Source organism: Choloepus didactylus, chromosome 17 (assembly GCF_015220235.1).
Source record: "Choloepus didactylus isolate mChoDid1 chromosome 17, mChoDid1.pri, whole genome shotgun sequence".
Lineage (NCBI taxonomy): Eukaryota > Metazoa > Chordata > Mammalia > Pilosa > Megalonychidae > Choloepus > Choloepus didactylus.
In genome coordinates, this window is record NC_051323.1 from 67,829,890 (window position 1) to 67,855,889 (window position 26,000).

Genomic DNA, 26,000 nt, shown 5'->3' on the forward strand with positions numbered 1-26,000 from the left:
TGCCACGACTGCTCAGGTGGTGTTCGGAAAGGATTAATTCATTCATTTATGGAGACGTTTTGGAACAGATTTAACCAGATATTCCTGGTGATGAAGGAATTGTCAACTGCCAGAAAATTGGGCAAAAAAGACTTCGCGATCCCTCCCTAGTGTGATGCCACCTTCCTTCCTACGCTCCCAGCCGGGGAGGGTAGGCCTGCCCCGCCCAGGGCGGCGAGGAAACGCTCACACGTGAAAGCACCACCGCAGGGCTTGGGTCCCTGTCTCCCCGGCGTCCCACTCTCCGCGAGGTCCCCGCGCGCTCGGGTCGGGACAGGCAGGTAGGCGCCGGGCTGGGGAGTCTGTGCCGAGAGCGGGTGGGGCCCGGCGGCAGGAGAGGTGCGCAGGGAAGCAGGTGGCAGGGCGGTGCGCGGCCCAGGGGCCGGAGATCGGGGCTCTGCGGCTGCCCCCCGACCGCCCGGGCGACTGTGGGGCGCCGGCTCCGAAGCGGGCGAAGGCAGAGCCCACTGTCCCAGGCCCCGGCGGCGCTCCACCTTCCTCCCGCCCCCTGCCCGGTCTGGCCAGGTAGGCCGGGGCTGGCTCCTCCCAGGTGAGCTGGCGCTTAGACCGCCAGGCCCAGGCGGTCCCCGAGGCTGAAGACGCCGGCTGCGTAGACCCCGGGGCCGCGAGGGTGCGCGGGCTGGGCTGGGGCCGACCCTACCTCTCTGCCAGGTGGGAGAAGGGATGGTCCTCCAGAGAGAAGAAAGCGCACCCCGAAGGAGGGGACCCCGCTCCCAATCCCTGCGCCCTGACGCCCTCCTCCCGGGGCATTGGGCTCCGGGTCGTGGATTCTGGGGTCCGAGGAGCCTTTGGGGGCCCTGTCCGGAAAATGAGGGCTCCGCGCGAAGAAGGGAAGGCCGGTGGCTTTGGGGTGGGGCCGCAGAAGCCGCTCCCTGGACCCGGGAGGGGCTCGGGGCGCGCGCGGTCCCCTCCCGCGCCCCACGCGCTCCTCTGCTCCTTGCAGCCCGCGATGGCGCGTCGGTCCTGGCTGCTGTGCCGCCTGTCCCTCGCCCTCCCGCTGATAGTCACCGCAGGTACGTCCGCTCTGTCCTCGGGTCCACGGGGCCGTCGCCCCGTCCACTGGCCTCCTCTTTGCTGACCCCCTCTGCTCTGGGTGGGCCTCTTGAGCCCCTTGGCCTTGCTGAACTCCCCCGAGCTAGCCACGCAGAATTCTGTGGAATGGGGCCACAGTAAGCCGCGATTGCAAGTGCCCTGATGCTCAGTCCCGAATGTCACCTTTGAGCTTTGAGATGACTCCGGGGAGGAGGATGGTTGGGCAAATTTGCCAGTCGAGACTTGAGTTTTAATGCTAAAATTGTGTATGATGAAAATTTTATATTTTATATGCTAGAGGGCCATTTTATGACCCAGGGTAAAAGCAAAGAAACCATCAGCAGAGCAAATGTCTTCCAAGAAAAACTAAGCAACTTGGTGGAAATAAAATTTAAGGTGAGCTGATTTTTAAAAAAATATGTATTTGGGAAAAAAGATACTTACACCTTTTATTCAAGAGATTGAAGTAACTGGATGGCAGAGCAGAAAGCAAATAGGCAAGGAGGGCTCCAAATAGGAAAGGTTACCTTGTAGAAAGAGGATGAAAGAATTATGGATCTTAGAACAGGGAAAAGGGGAAATCATTGCAAATGGGGAACATAATTTGTGAAGAGGGAACTAAGTAGATTCTGTCTTAGGGATGCATTTGAAGAACTTCAAGTCGTGCTTTCAAATCAGTACAACATTTTTAGGAAACTCTCAGACTAAGGAAACTCCCAAATAAAATTTCAAATTGCCTAGAAAGTCGAAGAGGCATTTGTTAAAACAAATAATAAACAAATAAAACAAGTTTCCTTTTTGTGGTTAATTATTTTTGTTTTATCTTTCTTTCCATAGATGAATGTAAGGACATTGGTTTGCAGAACGAGACTCTTGAAGTAGACCAGCCTTTTGCTTTTAATTGCACATACCCTCTGGTAACATTTAGGGAAGTGAATATAACATGGTACAAAAATTCTAGCAAAATCCCAATATCCAAAAACATGCAGTCTAGAATGCACCAGGAGAAGACCTGGATTTTGTTTCTTCCCCTGACAAGGGAGGACTCGGGGATCTACCGATGTGTTATTAAGTAAGTTCCTCATTTAAAATAGTTCTCTCTCTCGCTCTCTCTTTCTCTCTCTCTCTCTCTGCATACACACGTACGTACACACACATAAATTCACATATAGATGTATATATATATATTCTTTGGGAAAATTCTTAATAAACATAGAAAACTCAGTAGAAGAATAATGCCATATAGTTTTGTAATTGTTATAAGACAATTTCCAGAGAACGTATTTTAAACAGAGCAGATTTGTTAGTCAGTTGTTAGAACTTGAAACACATATTTTCCTCCTGAAATGTGTTTTTCTCAGTATTATTCTGCCAACTTTCTTGGAATGACAAAAGATGTGATGCATGGCATGTCCAGAATAATCCTCCTTGGAGCTCCTTGTCATGGGGGCTCTGCTGAACTAGGGATAGGCAGTTCCCCAGCACCTGAGCACCCTCCAGAGGTAGGTACTCATGACACGGAGCTGCTGCTTGCAATAGAGGGTGGTGGGGACTGTGGTATTCAAGGCCATCTTCCAATTTTTCAAGGGAACCTGGAAATTAGCTTTGTGTGTGTGTGTGAAAATTCTGTTTGTCTTTACAATTTGTCTTTATAAACATGGGGGCGTTAATAAACCACAAATGTGGACCAAATTTGACCTGAGCCTCCCATACTCACTTGTATGACCTTAAATTATTTGACCTCTCTGAGCCTCAGTTTTCTTATCTGTAACATGGGAGTAATAGCGGCCTTATGGGTTGAAGTGAAAATGAAGTGAAAACATGTATGAAGTACATACTCCATGAATGTAGTTGCATTCTCTCTCTCGTTCTGGTTCCATGACACTTACGGGCTCTTTTCTGTGTCCCACTATGATTCATGCCAGATTCTGTATTTCCATACATCAGGTATACTCGATATACAGAAATATTTACTTGGTGTTACCCAACTGGAAATGGTTATGAGCCCCTGTTTGCCCAGCTCATTTCACTTCCCTTACAGTGTAGGTTAAGCCACTGAAGTTTTGGGGAGGGCCACTTTCCCATTTTACTTTAGGCTCTGAATTAAGTAGAGTTGGAGAACCTATGTCACATAAAGTCATCTGCTCGTCAGTTCTGGATTTAAAATATTTAAATCTGGGGATTGTGAAATGGTGGAAAAAGCCTTTCTTAGACAAATGCTGGGTTTATGTTCTTATTAGACAAATATGCTCTCTGTCATGAAGGAAAATGAACATGGATTCTCACAGATCGTTAAAATATATTATATATAATTTTATGATATATATTCAGGAAAGTGCATATTTTTACTTTTTATTTTGAAATAATTTCTAATTTATATAAATTTGCAAGAATATTACGAAGTACGCCTGTCTACTCTTTATCTAGATTGACCAGTTTTTATTATTTTGCTGCATTTACTTTATCATTCTCTCTCTCCATATATACACATATACATCTAGACACACACATACATACCCGTACATATATTACACAGAGGATTTTTTTTTTCTAAGCAATTTCTCTAAGCCATTTAAGTTGTATACATCATGCCCTTTGCTACGTATTATTTCAATGTGTATGACTTAACGAGACTAGTCCCTGACATAATCATAGTACGTTATCAAATTCAGGAAATTCAACCTTTATACAATACTTTTATCTAATCTACAGTCCATATTCAAATTTTATCAATGGTCCCATTAATGCCCCTTATAACATTTTTCTTTCCTTTCCAGTAGAGGATCCAATCCAGGATCATGCATTTCACTGGGTTGTCATGTATCTTTAATTTCTTCTAATCTAAAACAGCTCTTGAGCCATTTTTGCTTTCCATGACATGATATTTGGAGGAGTTCAGGTCAATGACTCCTATCCTTCGATTCGGTGCAAGCTGTGCACTTGGTGCTGGAATACTATATAATTGATTTAAATCCTTCTTGGGGGAAGACATTCAGAGGTACTGTTTACCCCTCATATGTGAGGTCAATTGCGATCACTGGCTTGAGGTGTTGTGGAGTTTCTCCACTGAATAAACACTGCTTTTGTTCTGGTGATTAATGATTTGTGGGATGCATTGTGTTTTGTTCACATGCAGAGGGCGGATGCAGTGGTTTAAGAATGATTAGGAAATACTGGAAGATGAGCTGAATCATTTGAGTTGATGGTTTCAATCTGTTATCTTCTTATAGGAATATAAACAGCTGCCACAGAATACATGTAAACTTAACGGTTATAAAAAAATATCCATGCGGTGTTTCCAGAAGCAGTCTACTGAATTTATCAAATGAGTATCAACAAATATTATATCTTAGAAAGGATTACAGTCTTATATGTTTTCTGAACTTCCCGGAGAGTTATGTTTTGGATTCAATAAAGTGGTTTAAGGTAAAAAATAAAATCCCTATTGATACTTTTCCTTCTCTCCTTTAAAACCCGCTTTTTATTTGTAGTGTAAGTCATGTTTATTAAGGCAGAACTGGTAAAGAGATTTGTGTACCTACAGTAGATTTGTTACCTAATAGCTATTGACATTTTTACCCTGCTAATTATTTGTTATTTAAAAATTTATGATTATTATAGCCTTACAGATTTTGCTATTTGGATCCACCCTTGCCGCCATTAGCCTTCTTTTTCAGGCTACTCTTGGCTATTCTTTTCTGATGAACTACTTTGCTTATTTGCTTGAATTGGTACTGTATGCACATGGTTCAATAATCACAAAAAATAAAAAGTCACTCAGTGGGAAATTTCTTTTCCACCTTGGGTCTGTATTTGCCCTGGGGCCATCATTCCTTTCCCAAGTGTAGCTACTGTCGTTAGTTCTTTGCATTATCCTTCCAGAGACTTAAGTCTAAACAAGTAAATAGAAATATGTATTCTAGTCCTTCCCTTTTAATGCATATAGTAGCATCCTATACCCACCTTGTTTGTTTTTTTAACCTTAAAACATTCTCTTTTCCTGACCACTGGCATATGATGGCATGTCAGACATAGTCCTTGATATCAAGTGTAGTTATTTAAGACTGGAATTTGTTTTCCCTCAACTCTGTTTGTCAACCATTGCCAGTACAACCATCTGGGGCACCAGTTTTCTTTGTCAGAAGATTTCAATTCACTGATTCAATTTCTTTCATGGTATAGCATTATACAAATTTCTTATTTCTTCTAAAGTGAGTTTTGGTAAGATTATGTTTTCTAGGAAATTGCCTAGATATGCTGGCATGAAACTGTTCATCAGATCCTCTTCTCTTTTAATGTCTGCTTATGTCATAGCATCACATTTTCATCCCTAGTAGTATTTGTTCTCCTCTCTCTCCCTCTCCCCCTCCCTCCCTCCCTCTCTCTTTCTCTCTCTCTCTCTCACACACACAGACACACACACACACACACACACTAGGTTAATCTCACTATAGGTTTGTCATTCTTTTATTCTTTAACAAGAACAACTTTGGCTTTGTTGATCTTCTCTGTTATATGTTTCATGTTCATTTAGGTCATTTCCATTTTCCTTTTTCGCAATGAATATGGCAATCAGTGAACTTATATTAGTTGTCTTTTAATGGACATTTGTTGGTGTACGAGTTTTTCTGGGTGACATGACCAGCCCTGGAATTGCTAGGCTCTAGGGTGTGCATATGAATAAAACAGTCTACTTCATTAGGTGTTTCCAAATTGCTCTATGAAATTTAATATAAGTTTATACTCTCACCACCAGTATTTTAGATTCCATACACCATGTGTAGGGCTTTGTATTGTAAGACTTCGGAATTTTTATTAATTTGGTGGGTTGAAAATATTACTTTACTGTTGTCTTAGCTTGCATTTCCTTGACTGTCAGTGAGGTTGACCATTTTGTCATATGTTTATTGGCCATTTCTGGAGCCCCTACTGAAATGCCTGCTCATATCTTTTGCCTTTTTGTTTTCATTTTTCTCACCCTTTCCTTGCTGATTTACAGGAGATTTTAAATATATTTATATATCCTGGGTACCATGTTTAAGGTGCATTAAAAACCCTTTTCATTGAAATATAAAAATACATTTGGAAAATATCCAAATAATAAGTGAACAAGCTTGATGGATTATCAAAAAGTGAACACATCTGTTTAACCACCCCTCCTTCAGAGGTGAAGAAGTAAAATATTTCATGCACCTCGGAAGGTCCATGATGAATTCCAAAAACCATGCCTTCCCTAATTCCAAAAAATAATCGTTCTTCTGACTTCTACTACCAGACATTGGATTTGCTGGTTTATGGACTTCATTTAAATTGAATCATGTCTGATATACTGTTTTGTGTCTGGTTTCCTTGACTTGATAGGAGATTTGTGAGAATCATCATGCTCTCACATGTAGCTCTAGTTCACTCATTTTCATTGATGTAAATATTCCATTATTATTATTAGACTTTTGTGCTATTTCTAAGTTTTGGCTGTAGGAACAAAGCTGCTTGGAACATTCTTGTACATATTTTTGGGTTCACATATGCGTGCATTTCTGCATGACATTTACCTGAGAACAGAATGGTTGAGTCATAGGGAATATCTTCAAAGTTAGTAGAAAATGACAAACTGTGTTCTAAAGTGGTTGTGTCAATTTACAGTCCGAACAGCAGCCTTTTTTGTTTTAACCCATTTGGATGGCTGAGTAATTGAGTCTCATTTTGGCTTCAGTGAACATTTTCCTTTTAAATAATGATATTGATCTCCTTTACACTTGCTTATTGGCCGTTGGAGGTTTTTTTTTGCGTGTGTGGCGTGTCTGTTCAAGTATCTTGTCCATTTTTTCATTTGGTTGTCTTGTACAAAAGGTTTCCAAACCTTTTCTTTAAAGAGCAGGATAGAAAATATTTTAGATGTTGTAGGCCAGACGTCTCTGATGCAACCATTCAGCTCTGTTTTTGTGGCCCAAATACACTGAAAATAGTGATGATGGGCTCCAGTAAAATTTTATTTACAAGAACAGGCAGAGGGCTGGATTTGGCCCATGGGTAGTTTGCCAGCCTTTAGTCTTGTCTATTTCTTACTGATGTGTAGGAATTCTTTATGTATATCTGGCTCTGAGCTCTTCGTCAGTTATTTGTGGTTTAAATACATTCTTTCAGGCTGTGGCTTGCCTTTTTACTCTGAATGATGTCTCCTGATGAACAGACTTTTTAATTTTAAGGTAGTCTATTAATTTTTCCTTATGATTAGTGCCTCCTGTGATATGTTTAAAGGTATTTTACACAACCCAAGGTAACAAGATGTTTTCCTATGCAATCTTCCAGAAGTCTCATTGCTTTTCTTTTTCCAATGATTTGTAAGTGTGAAGTGTTAGATGGAGTCAAATTTTATTTTTCTTCTATATGGATTTATATTTTACTATCCTTCTCACGTTGCTTTCATGCCACTTGGACTTAAATTCTATATGTGTGTTGATCTGTTTCTGAATTCCTAGTATGGTTCCATTTTTCTATTTGTTTGTCTTTACACCTTGTTATGATTTTAGGTAAATCTTCTGTTGGGTTTTTCTTCTTCCTCAAGATTGCCTTGCCTATTCTGATTCTACCGAATTTACTAATATTTTGTAATCAGCTTGCCAGTTTTCACAAAAAGACAGCCTTGACCTTGATTGTAATTGTGCTGAATTTGTAGGTCTTGACACCTGAAAAAATACCTTCTGCTTTGTTTTCCTCCTTCCAGGTTATCTTGTTTCCCTTGACCCTCTAAATTTTTATAAGAATTTTGAAATAAGTGTGTCAATTTTTACTAAAATCAGTATTTTGGATTTTGATTGGGATTGCTGTATATCTATTGATAAATTTAGGGAAGATTGATATCTTCACACTTTTGAGTCTTCTAAACCATGAAGATTGTATACTCTTACATGTTGGTTTGCCTTAACTTCTTAGTCATGTGTGGAGATTTAATCTGTTAGATTTATTCCTAGGAAGTTGATGTTTTCTGATGCTATTATAATGTGATGGTTTCTGTTGTTTTTGTGTTGTTTTTTTGCTGGTATATAGAAATGCAATTTATTTTCGAATATATCCTTACATCCTAGCAACCTTGCAAAATTCACTTGTTTATTCTTTTTTTTTAAATTTTTATGGTGGTAACATCTATATACCATTAACTTTTCCATTTTAATGACTTCCAATATACAATTCAGTGATGTTAAGTGTATTCACAATGTTGTGCCACCACTTGTTTATTCTAATAACCTGTAGATTCTTTTGGGTTTTCCAATTAATGCATGTTTTCCAGTTAATGCCAGTTTTATTTCTTGCTTTCCTGTTCTTATAAATGTTATGTCTTGTTCCCTCCTTATTGCACTAGCTGGGAGCTACAGAACTATTTTAATAGAAGTGGAAAGAGCAGCATCTTTGTGTCATGATATCAGATGAGAATCTTTCAATATTTTCCCATTAAATATCATGTCTGTTGTAGGATTTTTATAAATGCCTTTTATTAGATTACAGAGTTCCCTGGTTTTCCTTGGATTTTTATTATGATGTGATGTTGAATTTTATGAAATGCCTTTTCTATTTATCATATGATTTTTCTTTCTATTATGTTAATATGCTGAAATACAAGGGTTAATTTTTGAATGTTACACCAACTTTACATTCCTGGATGTGACCCTTTTTACGCATGGCCAGATTTGGTTTGCTAATGTTTTGTTTAGGATTTTTGTATTTATGATCGTGAGTGAGATTGGTCTGGAATATTTCTTTATGTCCTTCTTAGATTTTGGTATGAAGGATAAGCTGGCTTCACAAAACAAGTTGGGAAGTAACTCTTATTTTACTCTTTTCTAGAAATGTTAAACGCTGGCTTTATTTCTTCCTTAAATGCTTTTAGAGTTCAGTAGTGAAGTCATCTGAACTTTCTTTGTGGGAAGGGTTTTACTTCTGATTCAATATCCGTAATACCAATGGGAATACTCAGATTTTCTATTTCTTCTTGTATCAGATTTAGTAAATCACATTTGTTTATAAATTGTTGAGATAAAATTGTTCAAAATATACTTTCATTATCTTTTTTTTTTTTTTTTTTTTTTTTTTTTTTTTTAATCATCATTTTATTGAGATATATTCACATACCACGCAGTCATACAAAACAAATTGTACTTTCGATTGTTTACAGTACCATTACATAGTTGTACATTCATCACCTAAATCAATCCCTGACACCTTCATTAGCACACACACAAAAATAACAAGAATAATAATTAGAGTGAAAAAGAGCAATTGAAGTAAAAAAGAACACTAGGTACCTTTGTCTGTTTGTTTGCTTCCCCTATTTTTCTACACATCGATCCATAAACTAGACAAAGTGGAGTTTGGTCCTTATGGCATTCCCAATCCCACTGTCACCCCTCATAAGCTACATTTTTATACAACTGTCTTCGAGATTCATGGGTTCTGGGTTGTAGTTTAATAGTTTCAGGTATCCACCACCAGCTACCCCAATTCTTTAGAACCTAAAAAAGGTTGTCTAAAGTGTGCGTAAGAGTGCCCACCAGAGTGATCTCTCGGCTCGTTTTGGAATCTCTCTGCCACTGAAGCTTATTTCATTTCCTTTCACATCCCCCTTTTGGTCAAGAAGATGTTCTCCATCCCACGATGCCGGGTCTACATTCCTCCCCGGGAGTCATATTCCACGTTGCCAGGGAGATTCACTTCCCTGGGTGTCTGATCCCACGTAGGGGGGAGGGCAGTGATTTCACCTTTCAAGTTGGCTTAGCCAGAGAGAGAGGGCCACATCTGAGCAACAAAGAGGCATTCAGGAGGAGACTCTTAGGCACAAATACAGGGAGGCCTAGCCTCTCCTTTGCAGCAACCGTCTTCCCAAGGGTAAAACTTATGGTAGAGGGCTCAACCCATCAAACCACCAGTCCCCTATGTCTGTGGTCATGTTAGCAACCATGGAGGTGGGGTAGGCGAATACCCCTGCATTCTCCACAGGCTCCTCAAGGGGGCACTACATCGTTTTTTTTTTTGTTTTTTTTTTTTTTATCCTTGTTTGTCTTTTTTCTTTTTTTTTTTTTTTTAACTTTCCCTTCTTTTTTCAAATCAACTGTATGAAAAAAAAAGTTAGAAAGAAAACAAACATACAATAAAAGAACATTTCAAAGAGACCATAGCAAGGGAGTAAGAAAAAGACAACTAACCTAAGATAACTGCTTAACTTCCAACATGTTCCTACTTTACCCCAAGAAAGTTACATACTATAGCAACATTTCAGTGAACTTGTTCCTACTACATCCATCAGAAATTAACAGACCATAGTCATTTCTGGGCATCCCCAGAACGTTAAATAGCTTATCTGTTCTTCTTGGATTATTGTTCCCCCTTCCTTAATTGCTCTCTACTGCTAGTTCCCCTACATTCTACATTATAAACCATTTGTTTTACATTTTTCAAAGTTCACATTAGTGGTAGCATATAATATTTCTCTTTTTGTGCCTGGCTTATTTCGCTCAGCATTATGTCTTCAAGGTTCATCCATGTTGTCATATGTTTCACCAGATCGTTCCTTCTTACTGCCGCGTAGTATTCCATCGTGTGTATATACCACATTTTATTTATCCACTCATCTGTTGATGGACATTTGGGTTGTTTCCATCTCTTGGCAATTGTGAATAATGCTGCTATGAACATTGGCGTGCAGATATCTGTTCGTGTCACTGCTTTCCGATCTTCCGGGTATATCCCGAGAAGTGCAATCGCTGGATCGAATGGTAGCTCTATATCTAGTTTTCTAAGGAACTGCCAGACTGACTTCCAGAGTGGCTGAACCCTTATACAGTCCCACCAACAATGAATAAGAGTTCCAATTTCTCCACATCCCCTCCAGCATTTGTAGTTTCCTGTTTGTTTAATGGCAGCCATTCTAACCGGTGTTAGATGGTATCTCATTGTGGTCTTAATTTGCATCTCTCTAATAGCTAGTGAAGCTGAACATTTTTTCATGTGTTTCTTGGACATTTGTATTTCCTCTTCAGAGAACTGTCTTTTCATATCTTTTGCCCATTTTATAATTGGGCTGTCTGTGCTATTGTCATTGAGTTGTAGGATTTCTTTGTATATGCAAGATATCAGTCTTTTGTCAGATACATGGTTTCCAAAAATTTTTTCCCATTGAGTTGGCTGCCTCTTTACCTTTTTGAGAAATTCCTTTGAGGTGCAGAAACTTCTAAGCTTGAGGAGTTCCCATTTATCTATTTTCTCTTTTGTTGCTTGTGCTTTGGGTGTAAAGTCTAGGAAGTGGCCTCCTAATACAAGGTCTTGAAGATGTTTTCCTACATTATCTTCTAGGAGTTTAATGGTACTTTCTTTTATATTGAGATCTTTGGTCCATTTTGAGTTAATTTTTGTGTAGGGGGTGAGGTAGGGGTCCTCTTTCATTCTTTTGGATATGGATATCCAACTCTCCCAGCCCCATTTGTTGAAAAGACCATTATGGCTCAGTTCGGTGACTTTGGGGGCCTTATCAAAGATCAGTCGGCCATAGATCTGAGGGTCTATCTCTGAATTCTCAATTCGATTCCATTGATCTATATGTCTATCTTTGTGCCAGTACCATGCTGTTTTGGCAACTGTGGCTTTATAATAAGCTTCAAAGTCAGGGAGTGTAAGTCCTCCCACTTCGTTTTTCTTTTTTAAAGTGTCTTTAGCAATTCGAGGCATCTTCCCTTTCCAAATAAATTTGATAACTAGCTTTTCCAAGTCTGCAAAGTAGGTTGTTGGAATTTTGATTGGGATTGCATTGAATCTGTAGATGAGTTTGGGTAGAATTGACATCTTAATGACATTTAGCCTTCCTATCCATGAACATGGAATATTTTTCCATCTTTTAAGGTCCCCTTCTATTTCTTTTAGTAGAGTTATGTAGTTTTCTTCATTATCTTTTTAATGTTTCTAAGATTTGTAATGATGTCCTGTCTTTCACTCCTGGTGTTGTATATTTCCTTTTTTTCTCCTCTTTTTGTTAATTACTCTTCCCAGGAGTTTATAGATTTCATTAACCTTTTCAGAGTGCTCACTTTGGCTTTTGTTAATCCTGTCTTTGTTTTTGTGTTTGTTAATTGTGTTATTCAAACATATAGATATATATTTCCTTTTTCTACAACTTAGGGATATAAGTTAAAATAACTGCTTAATTGTGGAATTTTTCTATTTTTTCCTTTGGTTCTAGGGATAATGGCTTTGTGTTTTTGAGGTTATATTGTTACTTGGTGCCCAAATCCTCCTCCTTTGTGAAGTCTTCCTTTAGTATCACAGCCTCTCTCCTCTCTTCTCTCAACATTTACCATACATCATATGTATATGATTCATTTTAGCCATTCTTAGTCAAATTTTCCAAATGAATGAATTATCTACCAGGCAGATTGTAAGGCCTAAGGATCATGCAGTTTTCTTGTATGTCCCCATGGTTCATCGGACGGTATGTAACCGGTACCCCCAAAATACTCATTCAATTGACTTTTGTTTTTTCGTGTGTATGTGTGTTTAGGACTGTAAAGAGATTAAAGGAGAGCGGTTTATTACTTGGGAGACAAAGCTTTTGGTAATCAATGCCTCAGAAGAGGACAGAGGGAACTATGCATGTGAAGCAAGACTGAATCACACGGTGAGACAGATCACCATTTCGAATAGCATCAGTGTGAATACCAGTAAGTATGTTCATATCCATTTGTGACTTCTTGGCTTTGTGTGAGCTTGCTGGCTTGGGGTGGGAGGGATTCTCAATCTTAATTTTCCCAAAGGTTAGCAGACTCTCAAAGCTGTCAGCATTAAAATCAGAGGTCAGGAGGAGTGAGGCAAAAAGGCAGGAAGTTAGTTTTTCTCATCTGAAAAAATAGAATACTCAAAACTTCTGATTTATTTGTGGAAATTAAATGAAATTGTTTATATAGATTAGCTACAACAAATCTTTCCCTCAGCCTCCATTGTTGTGAATATTTTGGTGGGCCATTCCAGCTTTGGTGAGATTCGAGGTCTCTGCAGGGTTCTCTGCAGGGTTCAAGATCTGTGGTCTCGGTTCAAGGACAGGAGCTCATAGAGTTTCAGTTTGAAACAGGCAGTGGCCAGTTCCTGAATATATGACCAGGAGGTTTGAAAGCAGAATCTTAGAAGCTAAAAGAAATCCTAAAAATAATTCAGTGCAAGCCACTAATTTTACAGAGGCCCAGGAGAGGAGCAACCTGTTGAAACTGACAAAACTGGTTAGTGTCAGAAACAGGAGCAGAACTCACATCTTCAATGCCCAGGCAAGCATTTTCCTTCTCAACATAACCAGACAAGGAATTCTTATAATGTCCTCTTTGGCTCTTTCTTCAGTAGAGTGGAGTTTTTCATATTTACAAATCTAAATGGAGAGAACTGAAGGCTGGGTGTTTCTTTCTGTCTGTCATTAACTTCTGTAAGACCTCAAAACCCTGGGGAAATGTTTATTTCCCGATGGCGTGGCCCTCTTGGGCGATGTGTTTAGTGCAGACGGCTCCTCCCTCCCCACCTGGAGGGGCTCCTCCGGCCGTCTGTCCCACGGGGCTCCAGAGCCAACCGGAATCCCAGCCTCGTCCTCCCAGGGTTCTTTTCTGCAGTCGCTTCTTGATTGTAAATATTTTTGTATTGTCTTCAATTGTAATTTTCTTTGCTAAGAGCTCCCTTTTCTTTTCAGTAGCAATTCAATTATTTCTGGTTGAAAAATGCACATTGATGGAGGGAGATTTTTTCACGCCGTTGGTTTTGTTTTTCTTGGCCAACATCTGCTGGAAAGTCTGCTTTGTACTGTGTTTTCTTCATGCTATTGCACTGAAGTTGGGAATGCATCATATACGATTCTAATGCGATTTTATTGCGGCATGATTTTTTTAGCAGAAAGATACGAATATGGAGGAAAAGTCCCTAAAATCACTTACCCGAAAAACAATTCCATTCAAGTCCGACTTGGTGAGTAAAGTCAATGAAGCTTTTGAAATCACTAATGCTGGACACCAATACGTCCACATATCCTAGTGAATTTTTGAATTTCAAGGATGAAGACGAACCCCATATAATGCAGGTTCCGGCTTGAGACATAACCAAGCTCATCAGGAGAGACATCAAAATAAAAACCAAGAGTGATGAAGCCTGTGAAATTGTGGCACCCAGGGTGTGGCAGTAGGCATAATGTGTCTAAATGATTATTTTAAATCTGTTTATGCAAAGGCAATGCAAATGACAAGAGTAATTGCTGAGACGGAAGGTACGTAATGTAAAACTATAGCTAAATAATATTGACCAGGAATTCTGGATTATATTATCTAACACTGGAAGGTGCATTAAAGGAGCAGGGGAAGCTAGCATGTTATGTTCCTTACTTTACATAGGAAGGAATTAATAAATTTTGCCTTAGTTTGTGAACTAATTGGAGAAAAAAAATTTGGGTCAAATAATTTTAAAAATTTAAAGGTAATCACTTTTAAATTAAAACATGTTGAGTAGCTTCTGAAGAAAAACAGCAAATTAAATAAAGTCCCATTAAGAGAACAATTCTCAAATTGAGTCAAATGTTAATATCCAATTGCATGCTCTTTTTAAAAGATAACATATCTAAAAATACATTACCTAGAAGATTAAAAATAAATAGATAAGCAAGATATAGCTAGAAAAAGTTAGCCAAAGATTACTTTCGGTAATTAGGCTGGCAACATTAATATCTGACAATATACCTTTCAAGGTAAAAAACTAAATGACAAATTGGGTTCATTTTATGCTAATAAAAATTAGAAAAAAGAGAAAGTTTTAAGTGTCAGATAGCAATGGATCAAAATATGTAAAGCTAAAACTCTCAATACAAAGAAACATTTATAGTGGGAGATTTTAATATACTCTGGCTTTGACAGATTTGCTAGGCAAATAAGGGTCTAAAGAATATGAGTAATAAAATAACGTATTTAAATAGGTTGCTTCTATGAACAGTGAGGAAAAACTTAAAATACCCAAAGAGGAAAAGCTTATAGTCCCCAAAGAGGAAATTGTTCAGATCACATAGTACAATTACAATGCAATAAACCTAGAAATTTATAACTGAAGCTAAAATTGTGAAAAATCCCATTCATTTTCAAAAGTAAACAACATCAAGCTCATCTCCCAATTGTTTGCTTTCATGGTTACCATGAGAACAAAGCCTTGATTACAGAATATTTAGAAAATGACGACAGAGCACTTAATATCAAACTTCATGGAATATGACCGATGCTGTGCTCTAAACAAGTTTATATCTTTAAATATCATTATTATTAATGTAAGTATAGAAATAATTAAAATGCATAAATTAAACATTTAACTCTGCCAAAAAAAAAAAAAAAAAAAAAAAAAAAAGCAACTAAACAAGCCCAGGGAAGGAAATAACATAAAAGTAGGGAATAATGAATTTATGATAATAAGAAAAAAACAAGTAAAATTGGTAAGTCCCAGGGTTGGTTTTGTTTGAAGGGTTGTGGGTGGGTAGGCTGTGGGGGTGGGGTGAAGGCAGGAAAAAAAGTATATAGACAAGCCTCCAGCAAGTCTAATCTCAAAAATGTAGAGAAACGCAAATATAAAAGACTTTGGAATGAGAAAACTTAATAAAGCTAAAACCTGTATAAAAGGCTCTAGGTCCACATGCTTTCAGGAGAATTCTTTTAAACTTTCAAGGAAATAATGATGCCCATAATAATGAGTACTTGTCTCCACATCATTGGTCTTTTGAATATTCCTGTGGAATATAGTGAAATATACCTGTTTTCCTCTTCTCGATTAACTGTGCTTCCCCTTCTGCTCTTTAGAAATCCTAGCCAATGTAGTCAGACAATTAAAAGGCAAGAGTTGGAAGTCTTGGAAAGAGAGAGATAAATATATTATTATCTTAAAATCATCGGTGGATTCTTTTTAGAAATTCTGAGAAAATTATCTAGAATTATTCAGTAAGATCATCGCAATCCAAAATAAACTTTCAAGGCTAATAGTATATGTACATGCCTGAAATTACATATATTATATAACTGGGGAAAATGACATTCATAATTGCAATAAAAATAGCAGACTATCAAGGAATAAACTGATCAAGAAATTTAAAAGACCTATCTACATTAAAAAATTACAGCGACTAAGCAGGGACATAAAAAAAGATGTGTTTTTAATGAAATTCCTTACCATGTTCCTAAATAGGAACACTCAATATCAAAACTGCTTTTTTTCTCTCAGATTAATATACAAGTTTAAATTTCACTGAATGTCTGAAACTTGACAAAGCATTTCTAAAATTTATCTTAGAATATGTGGAGTTGGCCAAGAAAAAATTGAATAGAAGAAATAAACATCTTTCCTAGTAAATACTAAAGTGTAAAATAAAGCTATGTAAGTAAACACTGGTATTTGCATAAGACCAGACAGATTAAATCAACAGAACAAATAACAAAACAAGAAGCAGATGCTAGACTACATAGGAATTTAGTAAAAGAAATTTCTGACATTTAAAAACTTCTAGGGAAAGAGAGATGATGTAAATATCTGATGTAGCATAATTTGTAAAATTTGGAGCAAATGTAGTTCATTCTTTATCTCACATCAGGTACCAAAATAATTTTTTTTAATTCAGTTTTATTGAGATATATTCACATACCATACAATCATCCATGGTATACAATCAACTGTTCACAGTATCATCATATAGTTGTGCATTCATTGCCCCAATCTATTTTTAAACATTTTCCTTACACCAGAAAGAATCAGAATAAGAATAAAAAATAAAAATAAAAATAAAAAAGAACACCCAAACCATCCCCCCCCCATCCCACCCTATTTTTCATTTAGTTTTTGTCCCCATTTATCTACTCATCTCCATACACTGGATAAAGGGAGTGCGATCCACAAGGTTTTCACAATTACTCTGTGTGCCAGTTTGAATGTATTATGTCCCCCAGAAAAGGCCATATTCTTTGATGCAGTCTTGTGGGGCAGACATATTAGTGGGGATTAAGTTGGAATGTTTGGATTAGGTTGTTTGCATAGAAATGTGCCCCACCCAACTGTAGGTGATAACTCTGATGAGATAATTTCCATGGAGGCGTGGCCCCACCCATTTAGATTGGGCCTTGATCAGTGGAGCCATATAAATGAGCTGACAGGCAGAGGGAACTCAGTGCAGCTGTGAGTGACATTTTGAAGAGGAGCTACAGCCAAGAGGGACACTTTGAAGAAAGCACAGGAGCTGCAGATGAGATACCATTTGAAGACAGCCATTGAAAGCAGACTCTTGCTCTGGAGAAGCTGAGAGAGGACAAATATCCCAAGTGCAACTAAGAGTGGCATTTTTGAGGAACTGCAGCCTAGAGAGGAACGTCCTGGGAGAAAGCCATTTTGAAACCAGAACTTTAGAGCAGATGCCAGCCACGTGCCTTCCCAGCTATCAGAGGTTTTCTGGACATAATTGGCCATGCTCCAGTGAAGGTAACTGATTGCATTAACCTTGAACGCTTTATGGCCTTAAGAGTGTAACTGTGTAACCAAATAACCCCCCTTTTATAAAGGCCAATCTGTCTCTGGTGTTTTGCATTCTGGCAGCATTAGCAAACTAGAACAGATTTTGGTACCAGAGAAGTGGGGTGCTTTTGCTGCTGTGTTTGCAAATACCAAACATGTTGGAACGGCTTTTTAAATGGATACGGGGAAGATTCTGGAAGAATTGTGAGGAGCTTGATAGAAAAGGCCTAAACTGCTTGGAAGAGACTGTTTATGGAAATATGGACTCTAAAGATACTTCTGACGAGGACTTGAACAGAAATGATGCATGTATTGTTGCAAACTGGAAGAAAGGCGATCCTTGTTTTAAAGTGGCAGAGAATTTGGCAAAAATGAGTCCTGGTGTCAGATGGAAGGAAGAATTTGAAAGCGACAACCTGGAATACTTAGCTAAGGAGATTTCCAGACTATGTGTAGAGGATGTACCCTGGCTTCTCCTTGCAGCTTATAGTAAAATGTGAGTGGAGAGAGAGAAACTTAGAACTGAACTCTTGGGTTCAAAGAAACAAGAAGCTGGTGGCTTGGAAAATTACGGGCTTCCAGGGGGTGGAATCCCAGAAGCTGCAGCCCAGCGTGAGGATGTTACCAAACATGGAACCCAGCCGCCATTTCAGTACAAGCCAAGATTGGAAAAGGAGTTAAGCAGAAAGGATTTGTGGAAAGTCCTATTGTCTGATGGCTTTGACCACTGTGTGCTTCATGCGAAGCCAACAGAATTTTTGCGAGATCTTTATAGACAGAGGTGCTGCCAGTCTGGACTGGAGGAGACAGACAAGCAACAAATTGAAGGAATAATTTCATCAAAGACAGAGCCATGGAGGTTGAGGTCTGGAGTCAAGAGGTCTCGGGCTGGGAGAGCGGAGCGGCCCACATGCATGGAAAGGGTGAGTTTGCCCTGGAGGTTGAGAGTGGGCCTTGCTCCTGATGCTCAGGAAATGTTCTGCAACCCCAAGCCCCAAAGAGGGTGGAGCACATTCCCAGGGAATTGGGGAGAGCCTGGCTGCCACCACACTGTTTTGAAGGAGTTGAGCGTGTGCCCCAGAGATGGAAGGGAATCTGGGTGCTGCCCCGATGTTTGAGGAGGGTGAGCCGAAGAAGGTGGTCTCCCCAATGTGTGGATATGTTGGAGCACTCACCTAAGCATTTGGAGAGGAAAGGGCTGCCACAAAGGCCCTTAGGAAGAGTTGGACTCCTGCTCTCTCAAGCCCCAGGGATGCAACGTCGTTCTGTTAATGACTCTTGGACATTGAAATCTAATGGAGTTTGTCCTGTGGGTTTTAGGAACTGTTTTGGTCCTGTTAACCCTGTTTTCCTTACTGTTTCTCCTTATGGCAATGGGAATGTTTACCCTATGAATGTCCTTCCTTTGTATATTGGAAGCACATAACTTGTTCTCAGTTCACAGATCCACAGCTAAAGAATTATGCCTTAGCAGTGACCACGCCGATAATTGATTTTGATGGGATCTTGTACTTAACTATTGTTACTGAAATGATTTAAGTTTCTGTGATATTGTTGTGGGATGAATGTATTTTGTATTTGGAAAGAATATGTTTTTCTGGGGTTCAAGGGGTGGAATGTGCCGGTTTGAATGTATTATGTCCCTCAGAAAAGGCCATATTCTTTGATGCAATCTTGTGGGGCAGACATATTAGTGGGGATTAAGTTGGAATGTTTGGATTAGGTTGTTTGCATGGAAATGTGCCCTTCCCACTTATGGGTGATAACTGATGAGATATTTCCATGGAGCAGTGGCCCCACCCATTCAGGGTGGGCCTTGATCAGTGGAGCCATATAAATGAGCTGACGGGCAGAGGGAACTCAGTGCAGCTGTGAGTGACATTTTGAAGAGGAGCTACAGCCAAGAGGGACACTTTGAAGAAAGCACAGGAGCTGCAGATGAGAGAGTTTGAAGACGGCCACTGAAAGCACACTCTTGCTCCAGAGAAGCTGAGAGAGGACAAATATCCCAAGTGCAACTAAGAGTGACATTTTTGAGGAACTGCAGACTAGAGAGGAACGTCCTGGGAGAAAGCCATTTTGAAACCAGAACTTTAGAGCAGATGCCAGCCATGTACCTTCCCAGCTAACAGAGGTTTTCTGGACATCATTGACCATCCTCCAGTGAAGGTACCCGATTGCTGATGTGTTACCTTGGATGCTTTATGGCTTTAAGACTGTAACTGTGTAACCAAATAAACCCCCTTTTATAACGACCAATCCGTCTCTGGTGTTTTGCATTCCAACAGCATTAGCAAGCTAAAACACTGTCACCCCTTGTAATCTACATTGTTATACAGTTGTCTTCAAGAGTCAAGCTTACTGGGTTGGAGTTTGGTAGTTTCAGGTATCTACCTCTAGCCATTCCAATACAATAAAACCTAAAATGTGTTGTCTACATAGTGCATAAGAATGTCCACCAGGGTGACCTCTTGACTCCATTAGAAATCTCTCAGCCACTGAAGCTTTATTTTATTTCATTTTGCTTCCCCCTTTTGGTCAAGAAGATGTTCTCAATCCCATGATGCCAGGTCCAGACTCATCCCCAGGAGTCATATCCTGCATTGCCAGGGAGATTTATACCCCTAGAAGTCAGGTCCCACGTAGCAGGGAGGGCAGCAAGATCACCTGCCAAGGTGGTTTAGCTAGAAAGAGGGCCACATCTGAGCAACAAAGGGGCCCTCAGGGGGAGACTCTTAGGCACAATTACAAGCAGGCCTAGCCTCTCCTTTCCAGCAACAAGCTTCATAGGGGCCAGCCCCAAGACAGAGGGCTCAGTACGTCAAGTGTCAGTCCCCAGTGTTTGTGAGAACATCAGCAACAATCCAGGTGAGGAAGTCCAACACCTCCGCATCCTCCCCCAGCTCCTCAGGGGGGCCCCAAATATATATATTTTTATTCTCTGCCCAAATTACTTTGGGATATGTTGCTGTTTCACTCTAACCTACACAAACCTGCATATCTCACTTCCTATTCAAAGTTCCATGTAATTGTGTTGTTTGAACAAACTGACTGTAGAAGTTATATTGTTTAGAAAATATAGATCCTACAGCAAATAATCATCTCTTCCCTTGGTCTCACAGGGAAGTTGAAGTTTTAACACACAGTCAGTTTCAACCTTTACCCTTTGGCCCAATTTGCCCTAATCTTAACCAGATCTGCTTCATTCATGTCTCTAATTGAAGTCTGGGTTCCTTTTCAGCTTTTTTTTTTTTAAACAGTTGCTGTATGTGTTAATACTGACATTCATATATGACAAGCTCTAGCTCTGAGTTTCAGGTGTCACACAGATACCCAACATTCCAGAGACTGATCACGTTATACACAAAGGGATCAGAATCTCAGCCTTTGGAGATAGCCATTACAATTCAGGAGTAGATGTGACTGCTGTAAGAGCTTACAATCCAGGGACCATTTCAATAATCATTCCCCTGATAGGCTGTGCTCTAAGATTCAATTCTGAGTTTACACATTGTAGTTAGTCCATATCAGTGAGGCATTACAGTGTTTGCCTTTGTTTCTGGCATCCAAAATAAATTTTTGATGATGTAAAAATATATATCAAAATAAAACCACAAAAATGCCATTAGAAAAATATAGATAAATGTTTATCTGACCTCAGAATTATGTGCTTTCTAAGCATAGAATCAGTTGAAGAAATCACAAAAGAAAAGATAAAAAAAAAATAGGCCAGCATGAAAAGTCTGTGTGTATATATATGCATAGGTATATTTGAATGTAAAGTTAAAATGTGTAGGATAAATTAGGAGAGAATGTTTAGACCAGACATGACAGAAAATGAAAACATACAATTCACAGAAGAAAAAAAAAATGACCAAAAATGTGAAAAATTATTCATCTGCAATGAAAGAAGGTTACATTAAAACAGTGATATTTATCTATGAAATTGGTAAGGATTACGAATAGGTATAACATCAGATATTAGCAAGGGTTATATAAAGGGCTGTCTAATACAACTCTGGTAATGAATATGAGCAACCCCTTTAAAACATGCCTGCTTAAAAGTCTCCAAAGGTTTCGCATCTCACTCGGTGTGAAGTTCAAAGTCTTTGCCATCCTCTACCATGGTCAACTGCTCCGTTGTCCATGCACGTTCACTAACTTTTCCCCGGTAAGCCTTTCTGCTTTCCTTATCCTGGTCTCCTTGCTTTTCTTTGGATATGGCAAGCACAGCTCCACCTCAGAGTCTTTGTTCTTGTCCTCTCTGCTTGGAACACCTTTCCTTACATAGTCACGTGGTTCGTTCTCTTTAGGTCTCTAATGAAAGTCGTTTCTTCTGACCACCCTATTAAAATAGCACTCTGCATGATAACTCTCCATCCGCATAACTTTCTCTGTTTTTCATGAAAGTGTTATCATTAGCTCATATGTCATTATGTTTTTTTGAGTCTCTAATTCTATTTTAATTTATGCTCCTTAAGAGCGGGGTTTTTGCTTGTTTTGTCCCTTACTATGTCACCAGTGTTCAGTGTATACCTAGAACATAATAGATGCTCAGTGAATAGTTGTTAAATAGATAAATAAGTGAATGAATTGGTATCAGCTTTAAGGAGGCAATGCCAACACAAACTCAGAACCTTAAAAAAATTTTGTAACTTTTGACTGAGTAAATTCTAGATGATAAACTATATAAAACAGAGACATAGCTTCAGGGCTCCAGATATAGCAATATCAGATACATACTTAAAAATTTTACTGTCCATGTTCAAAGAAAGAAGAGACATGCCTGAAATTTTCAAAAGAGAACTGGAAACTATTAAAGGAATATTATATCAGATTTAGAAAAGGACAAATAAAAATTCTAAAACCGATAAATATAATAACCAAAATCAAAAACTTACTGAAGGGTATAATAGCATAGAAGACATATCTGAAAAGAGAATTAATGAACTGAAATATAGGTCAGGAGAAAATATCTAGGATTAAGCACAGAGAGACAAAAGGACAGGAAATACAGAAGTGAGGTTAAAAGAAAGAGGGTAACAAAGACTTAACATATGTATCATTGAAGTCCCAGAAGAAAACTCTTGACACTGAAACCCAACAAAGATGTTGTTAGAAAGGAAAATTTCAGACCAATATCATTCATGAACGTAGTTGAAAAATTCTAAACAAATTATTAGAAAATTGATTTCAGTAGCATACACAATGGATAATACATGATAACTAAATTTGGCTTATTTCAGGAATGCAAAGTTGTTTCCTATAATTCCTCCTTTAATTTAACATTAATAGACTAAAAGAGAAAAATTCTGCATTTACCTCAATAGATATAGAAAAGGCATTTGGAAAAATTGAAGCACAAATTTATTATTAAAAAAAAACCTTAGAAAATGAGGAATGAAAGGGAACTTCCTTAATCAGATAAAGAATATACATTTTAAAAAAACTATACTAACATCACACCCAATACTGAACACTTTTCCTTTGTGTTGATGAAGAAGACAGGATTACCACTTGCATTCTTCATCGCACTGGAGGGCTTAGCTAATTCAATAAAGCAAGAAAAAGAAAGAAAAGGAAAAAGATTGGAAATGATAAAATAAATTTGCAATTATTGTTGGTGATATGATTGTGTACTTAGTGCAAAAAAAACCCTAATCATTCAAAGTAGTAAGTTAGTTAAGAGGTTTTTTGGACCCAGGGTTAGTATATAAGAATTCATTGAATAATCTACATGCCAGCAACAAATGAAATGAAATTTAATGGAAAAATTATAATAACATAAACTATCAAATATCTAACAAAACTTATGGTTGATATCTGAGCAGAAATCTATAAAATATTATTGAGAAAAAGACTTCAATAAATAGAAATCTGTATCATGTGTTCATGGAGTGAAAAACTCAATACAGTAAAGATGGCAATTCTTCCCAAACTTATCCACAGATTCAATTAAATTCCAGTCAAAATCTTAACATATTTTAGTTTTTTTTTTTTCAGAATTTGATATATTGGCTGTAATATTTATATGAAAAGGCAAAAATTCAATAATAGTCAAGACACTTTTAATGAAAGAGAACTAGGACTTGTGCTACCAGATGTCAAGATGCATAAGAAAGCTACTGTCATTAAGACAGTCTAGTATTTGCACCAGGATAGACAATGGATCAGAATCAAAGGCCCAGAAGTAGACTGATACATATATTATACTTGATTTTGACTGTTGTCACTACAGAGATGTAGAGAATGGGTCATCTTTTCAATAAACACTACTGGACAGTTGGATGTAATACAGAATGAAGTGAAACTTGACCCCTTTCTCACACCACTTATAAAAATAATTTCAAGAGGACTGTAGACCTGTGCCAATCAGGATATATCATGTCCCTGAGAAAAAGCCATGTTCTTTAATGCAACCTTGTGGGGGCAGACATATTAGTGTTGATTAGGTTGGAACCTTTGGATTAGGTTGTTTCCATGGAGATGTGACCCACCCAACTGTGGGTGATACTTTTGATTGGATTATTTCCATGGAGGTGGGGCCCTGCCCATTCAGCATGGATCTTGATTGGTTATTGGAGTACTTTAAAAAGAGCCACACAGGCCAAGATGCTTGCTGCAGCTAAGGGACACATTTTGAAGACAGCTGTTGAAAGCTGACACTGACATTTTGGAGAATGCCATTTAAAATGCAACCAGGGAGCAAGCAGATGCCAGCCACATGTCTTCCCAGCTAACAGAGGTTTTCTGGATGCCAGTGGCCTTTCTCCAGTGAAGGTACCCTATTGTTGATATCTTACCTTGGACTTCAATGGCCTTAAGAATGTAACTTTGTAACCAAATAAACCCCCTTTATAAAAGCCAAATCCTTTTTTGGTGTCTTGTAAAATGGCAGCATTAGCAAACTGGAGAAAGACCTAAATATGAAAGGCATAACAGTAAAGTTTCTACAAAAATATCTTCATGATTTTGGGATGAGGAAAGACTTTTTTTCTTTTAAACAGGGCATAAAAGCCCTAACGATGAAGGAAAAAAATTGATAAGTAGGACTACATTAAAAAATAAGAACCTATGTATATTAAAAGATAACATTAAAAGAATGAAAAGACAAACCACAGAGTGGAAGAAGATACTTGCAATAAGTGAACAAAGTCTCATATCCAGAATCTGTGAGGAGTTCCTACAAGGAAAACAACCTACTAGAAAAATAGACTGTTACTTAGGACAGCTTAGAAAGAGGCTATCTGAATGGCCAATAAAAATATTAAAAGGTGCTCAATCCAGTGCAGTCCTGGGAAGTGAAAATTAAATTCACAATGTGATACTACTACACACCTACCAGATGGCTAAAATAAATAGGCTAACAATAGTAAGTATTGTTGAATGTATAAAGTAACATGAGGTCTCATATACTGCTGGTGGAAGTGGTATATTGGTGCAACCACTCTACAAAACAGTTTAGCATCTTTTAAGTTGAAGCCATGCGTAATGTAAGTGATAAAGTATAAATTAGAGAAGGGGCATGGGGGAGGCTTCTGGGGTTCCAGCAGTGTACTTATTCTTGATGTCGTGAAAGTCGTATGGATGTTTGCATTACAATAATTCACTGACTTTACATTTATATCTTAGATTTTTTACTATATGTGTGTTATATTTCACAATAACTTTTAAAATAATGTCAGCTAGAATAAAGGACATCTCCATGAAACTCTAAGTAAATTGTTTAGGAGTATAGTACATGCAGCGAATCTATGGAATATATTAGGCTCATGAGGTAAACAAGACGAAAACTTAAGTTTAGTAACTCTAATTTGTGAATGTGTGTGGAGACAAGATAAGGAAGAGAGGGACAAGGGTAGAAGGTCACAATTGGTGAAGCAGAACTATCACTGGATTTGGAATTAGAAAACCAGAGTTTTCATCTCAGTCCTTCCCCTAATTTATGTGTGAACTCAGGCAAGCCATGCAGTCTATCTGAGCTTTAATTTTCTCATCTGTAAAATGGGGATAAGAACAACTCCCTTTTGTGCCTTGTGGGATTATTTTGAAGATATGAAGACTGGAAAAGAAAATGTGTGCCAAATGCTTTGCAAACTCTAAAGTTCTTGGCTGGTTTTACTAAGAGTAGAAGCAGTATTTGTGCCCCTGATCTTATAGAAAACATTCCTTAGAAGCCAGTGCTATTTGGCAGCGGATGCCTTTCTCTTTACCGTAGACATCCTGGGAAGTCATGTGTTTCTCAGGATCTCTTTCAGAGGGAGAGCAATGAAGTAGATTAACTCTGATCTGGGGGGATATTTCTAGTAATTGAAAGACATGCAAGGTTAAGAGCAAGATGCATTTGTCAGTCAGGTCATTATTTGCAGAAT

At 38.5% G+C, this 26,000-nt stretch overlaps 1 protein-coding gene across 1 annotated transcript in view; it reads left to right on the forward strand.

The window, feature by feature from the left end:
• Positions 1-262: 262 nt before the first annotated feature.
• The window catches only part of IL1RL2 (interleukin 1 receptor like 2), a 46,817-nt gene continuing 21,079 nt past the window's right edge, over positions 263-26,000 (forward strand). The window contains exons 1-7 of the mRNA XM_037806975.1: positions 263-320; positions 1,004-1,073; positions 1,391-1,488; positions 1,930-2,164; positions 4,323-4,518; positions 12,635-12,794; positions 13,999-14,073. Of these exons, the coding sequence (XP_037662903.1) occupies positions 2,076-2,164; positions 4,323-4,518; positions 12,635-12,794; positions 13,999-14,073 (520 nt within the window). The 5' untranslated portion in view covers positions 263-320; positions 1,004-1,073; positions 1,391-1,488; positions 1,930-2,075. The remainder of the gene's footprint in view (positions 321-1,003; positions 1,074-1,390; positions 1,489-1,929; positions 2,165-4,322; positions 4,519-12,634; positions 12,795-13,998; positions 14,074-26,000) is intronic.